Source organism: Propithecus coquereli, unplaced genomic scaffold, assembly GCF_000956105.1.
Source record: "Propithecus coquereli isolate 6110/MARCELLA unplaced genomic scaffold, Pcoq_1.0 Scaffold88, whole genome shotgun sequence".
Classification (NCBI taxonomy): Eukaryota; Metazoa; Chordata; class Mammalia; order Primates; family Indriidae; genus Propithecus; species Propithecus coquereli.
In genome coordinates this window covers 4,682,410-4,688,327 of record NW_012155062.1, presented here as the reverse complement: position 1 = coordinate 4,688,327, position 5,918 = coordinate 4,682,410, and the positions used below count along the sequence as shown (strand labels likewise).

Genomic DNA, 5,918 nt, shown 5'->3' with positions numbered 1-5,918 from the left:
TTTTAGTAGAGACGGGGTCTCGCTCTTGCTCAGGCTAGTCTCGAACTTCTGAGCTCAAACAATCCGCCCACCTCAGCCTCCCAGAGTGCTAGGATTACAGGCGTGAGCCACCGCGCCCGGCCCACATGCAAGAATCTTGATGAAAATAATTCTAGGTTGTACAATGCTTGGCAACACTGAGTAAATTTTATGAAGTTCCCCCTTCCCCTCCAAATATGGCGAGCCTTATTAAAAAGGAACTTCTTTCCCATGGGTTATGAATAGAACAAAGTGGGCAATGCCCCCTACAAAATGTTGCAACATGTTATTAATGTCCTTACAACAAACAAATACAGACAATTTTAGGGAGATGTTTTTCTCCTCCCATCCGTATGTATATATAATTAACTCTGAAAGTAAGAACCTGACTGTGTACTCTTTTACAGAGGGACACTGTTACAGTTTTGTTAATACAGCAAATAAACTTTTAACTATTTTTTCTTCACAAACGTTGTAATTTCTAAAACAAAACTTAAGCAATTATGAGGTCATGTACCCAAACGAAATAACAAAAAATAGGAAAACAAACCCACTCAGTCCAGTTCTGGCTTCTAAGTTCTACAGATGGTGATTGTTAGAAATATTGTCATTAAAATAATAATTACGATACCACCATTTGGATGGCATATGAAATCACCTGCAGTAAAATTTTATTTGCCTTCAGGTTTTTCCCTATAATAACAAAGGTAATCAATCCATGTTCATGCAGAAAATTCAGAAAAACCTTAAAAAACCCAAAGCATTTATAATCCCTCACAACAGACCAAATCATTGGTAACATTTTGGTGTTTGCTTTCCAGTCTATTGTCCCATGTCTCTTTTTAATTTATAATTTTGTACTTAGCCTTTGTAAAAAATTCAGTATTACTGCATTTTCTCATTTTCTTAAAACCGTTTCATAAAAATAGAGGTTAAAGGATAGTCCTCTGAAGAATGGCCTTATAGGTCAACATTTCCCTATTATTATTACATACTCTAAATGTTTCTGTTTTTTTATTATAAGGCAAAGTTTCTGGTAGTTAAACATAAAAACCTACTAACAGGGCCGGGCGTGGTGGCTCACGCCTGTAATTCTAGCACTCAGGGAGGCGGGAGGATCACTTGAGGGCAGGAGTTTGAGACCAGCCTCACCAAGAGCCAGACCCATCTCTACTAAAAATAGAAAGAAGCTGGGCAACTAAAGTAGAAAAAATTAGCCAGGCATGGTGGCATATGCCTGCAGTCCCAGCTACTCGGGAGGCTGAGGCAGCAGGATCACTTGTGCCCAGGAGTTTGAGGTTGCTGTGAGCTAGGCTGACACCATGGCATTCTAGGCCAGGCAACAGAGGAAGAATAGAACAGAAATAGGATAGAATATTCTAGAATAGAATAGAACCCCCCCCTACTAACAGTAAAATGCCCTTCGTCACAATAAATTAGAATAACTAAATTACAAAGACATGTGATACAGTGAAAACAACTCTATCATGGGCTTGGAGTCAGAGTGTTCTATGTGATCCCAGGCACATAACTGATCATTCTTCATTTGCATAACAGGGTAACTAACACCCACCTTGACACACTGAAGTGAAAATTAAGTTATACAGTATAAATGTTTGGTCCAGTGCCAGGCATATAGTCAATAAATGTTAAAGTATTTCTTTTCCTCAGCCTCTGGAAACTGTTTGTCTAAAGTTTAATTACTTACAAAAAGCTTTTCTTGGTATCACTTTATTTCTTTTATAGCTCTATTAAATAGGGCACATATTAAGGCTCCCACTTTACAGATGAGAAAATTGTTACTGAGGGAGATTAAGTGATCTCCTCATGGTCACATAATCACTAAATAGCAAAATTAAGATTAAAAAGGGTAACATTTTGCTATCAAACAAAAACTGAAAAAGAAATCTTTTAAGTACGTAGTTTTTGTCAAGGATTCTATTGGGGGATGAGAGAGAACACTCAAGTATAATCTCTGTTTCACCACTCAATAGTTGGTGTTCCTAAGGAAACTTACAATGTTACAAATCACATTATCAAAACAGTTGTCCCAATGAGGGGGAAAAAGCAGCTGCACAGATTTCAGATGTGTAAAATAGTTAACATTTCTTATGGAAATCTCTATGTAACAGATTTTTAAAAAATGACTGGAAATGAACAGTCAGGAAATTTAAGGAAAAAGAAAAAACATTAAGCAGATGCAGATGTAAAATATGTTCACAAGGAGCATCAGCTCAAGATAAATGGCTTATTTATCGTCACCATTAGTATGACGGTCAGCATGGCTAAAATACACATTCCTATTATTACCCCACTGTTACGATAAAGAAAACAGCTGCTCAAATACAGCAGCTATGTTGGATGTGCCCCACCTCCTTCCTACGTAAGAGGCTGGTTCTCAATCTTGGTTACGAATGCTAAATGTGAATCATGTTCCCTGATTAACAGATTAAAAAATACCAAATTTTAAGTTGTGAAAAACCTACAACGTAGAAGAATCCCATATAAGACATTACCAACAACACAAAAATGATTAAGAAAACTAAAGTGCCTACACCTTCTTGTTTATAAGAAATATCGTAGATAGAGGAATGAATGAAACAAAGCCATTAGGAGACAATCACCAGAATGATAATAACATAACCTAAAATTCTATAAGATAACCATCTTGAACTCTTCAAAAGGTTTAAATCATGAAGGAAAGTGTGAGGTTAAAAAGAATCAAAGGAGCTATAACAAATGTAACGTGGAAACCTAGACTGGATCCTGGTGGGAGGGTCGCAGAGTTATAAAACATATTCGTGGGACAATTCAGGAAACTGGAGAAAGGTCTAGATCTTGGACGATACTATGAAATTGTTTTTATTTCTGTTAGTAGTGATAATGGGTCTTGCGTGGTTATGTAGGGTATCGTCATTATTGGCAGATGTTTGTTGAAATAATCAGAACTGAGTGTCATGATATTTGCTATTTATTTCCAAATGGAACAGGAAAAAATTATATAGGTCAAGAATGTCAAAATACTTCTTAATGACTGCTGAACCTAGGCAGGGGATATTCAATTATTATTCCTCTATCTGTTCTGAAAATTTTCATTAATACAGAGTTTTAAAAGGATAGAAAAAGTAATTATGTGCTAGGAGACCAGGAAAAACTACCATAAAAAATAAAAGAAATCTTGATCTTGGCTCTATAAGGGAAGAAAAAGAGGAGGCGAGGCATTATAAAAGGCACAAGTTTTGCTTGAAATGAGACAATGACAAACATCGGTCCATTAAGGCAGAGCAGGAAATGGAGATTCTTAGAAAATGAAGCTAGAGGCTGAGTGGAAGTCAAATTGTGATGGATCTTAAAAGCCATTATCAGTACCTTAACTTGTTCCTCGCTGATACTAGGAGTGTTTTTCAGGAGATTCAGAAAAACTCCACCTGGTGTTCTTCTTCGACTACCATTCTATAAAAAGGAACAGAAAAGTTAAACTGCATATACTCTTCCCATGAATAGCCAAGATACAGAGGCACACCTAAGGAGACAGAACAAATAGCAGATTTGAAGTCCAATCTTGACTCTGACTTTCGTGAAATGGGTAACATGAGGAAGTCACCAAAATTATGAATTTCACTTTCATCATCTATAAAATGAAGACCAAAGGTCATCTTTACTCTTTTTCAACTCTCAAATTCTGTGATTTATAGAATCTACATGGTAACAAAGAGAAACAGGCCACTCAGCTCAAGGGACCTGACAAATGACTGGATTTTCTGCTTTTATCTGCCATCTGGCCACATCAGTGAATATTCTTTTAGATATTAAAACACATCATAAAGTCTCAATAATTAAAACAGTATGGTACTGAAATAAAAATAGAAATCAATGGAGCAGAATAGAAAACCCAGAAAAAAAGCCAAATACACATGAGAATTTAGTCTATGACACAGATACTAGCCCAAACCAAAGATAAAATGAACTATTCAATAATTGGTGCCGGAGCTACCAGGTAGCTATCTAGGAAAATATTAAGTTGGATTCATACCTCATGGCTTGTACCATGATATATTCCAAAGGGATCTAAGATTTACATACATATAATAAATCACAGAATATATACATACAGTGGCTTCTCACCAGTCATGGTAGTTATGTTCTACAAAGTTGTCACAAACACTGGATCAAGCAAATACTGAAACACTGCTCCAGGGGAAATACAGGGTTAGGTTCCTGCAAGCCTTTGATCACGACATTTTTGTCAATGGATCAATATATAACCCTGTCGTACGTGTGTTTCTGTTTAAAGCACCTTATTTAAAACAAACTGTTGATTCACTGAACATTGAACTCGTAACTCATGGCCAACAGCACGGTAACTCATGCCTAAATGAAGCTTATCTAAGACACATACTCCTCCATAAGGGCATGCCGCAGTCTTCCTGCACTTAGGAACACTAGCTGGCACTTCAGCACTACCATTGGAGGGCCATTTTAAACAGCAAAGTCGCACCAAAAAAAAAAAAAAAAGCACAAAATGTGAAAAACGTGGCACACTAGATAGACCTTGAGGACACTTGTTTATGAGAGCTGAAACAAAGCAGAGTGTTGCCTTGTTTGACCTGAGGTAGGGTCTAGGACAAATTCTTTAAGATGGCAAACAAGTCCCTACTGGATCTGGCCCTATATTCTCTCTCTGACCTTATACCCTACTCACTCTCCCAAGCACCCTGCGCGTGTCACATTGGCCCTGTGTTCATACGGGCACTAAGCAGAGACTGGGGGTGAAGAGAGAAAACAGTCTTCCAAATACAGGGTTAGGGGTCAGAACCTGTTTTTGTTTAGAGTTTTGTCCATTGTGAATTTCTGCATTAATTCTGATTTTTGAAACTGTTGCATTAAAATATTATTTATGCCGATTGAGGTTTTTTAGCACCTCCCTCAAATTTTACAACCAAGGCAAGTAAATTGCTTACTTCACCTTAGCTTTGGCCCTGCCAGGCCCCCCTCACTTTTACAATGGCTGTTACTTCTGTCTGGTCTGTTCTTCCTGCAGTACTCACTGCTCCACCTTCTTCGAGTCTTTGTTTAAATGGCGCCTTCTTAATAAGGTCCACCCTCCCTATACCTCCATTTAATCTATTTCTTTTCCCATAGGACAGATCATTTTCTAACATATTTGAAGTCAGTATATTTATTCTTTATGGACTGTCTTCCTCTCACCCCCACTACAACATAAGCTCCCTGTTTCAGAACAATGCCTGGGACATAGCAGGCACTCAGTAATTGTTCCAGGAAAGAATGTATCAGAGGAAAGTGAATTTGGACTTGCAGCTTCCCGACATTCAGTAGATTTGCATTCGCTCAATGGAATATCAAGTTCTGTTGTTAATACTATAATATTAAATATTGATGAAACCTATAACTCTGTGTTTGACTAAAGCAAAATCAAACTACTTTAACACTGACACAGAGATGCCAGTGCATTCATGATGATTATAATTTGTTTTGTTGTTAACTTCTGTTTTGACTTTTGCAATTTAGTTCAGGGGTTATTTCCTCAGCCGATGCTATCAATTCTAACTGGATTCTTTTCTGTCTGTTTCCAAAGCATATCCATCTACTGTCTTGTGATGTTACTGTTATGGACTCATGAATAACAAAAAAGGAGGAAGTCATTCAAACTTCCATTCTCATCCTGTGGTAAAAGCTGAATTAAGTGAAATCTGCAAAACCGTTCTGTAAGATAACTGTCACTGCCTGTGATATGGCCTTAAGGGGGGGAACCTGAGCCCTTAAGTCCACATGTGGCCTTCTAGGTCCTTAAGTGCAGCCTTTTGACTGAATCCAAATTTTACAGAACAAATGCTTTTATTTTTACTAATACATTTTTGTTCATCTTTTATATTTTTATT

General features: G+C 37.3%; 1 protein-coding gene across 1 annotated transcript in view; it reads right to left on the bottom strand.

Annotated features, from left to right (window-relative positions):
- Positions 1 to 5,918, bottom strand: part of PHAX (phosphorylated adaptor for RNA export) — a 17,658-nt gene that overhangs the window by 2,234 nt on the left and 9,506 nt on the right. Inside the window, exon 4 of the mRNA XM_012664321.1 lies at positions 3,388 to 3,471. Coding sequence (XP_012519775.1) covers positions 3,388 to 3,471 — 84 coding nt within the window. The remainder of the gene's footprint in view (positions 1 to 3,387; positions 3,472 to 5,918) is intronic.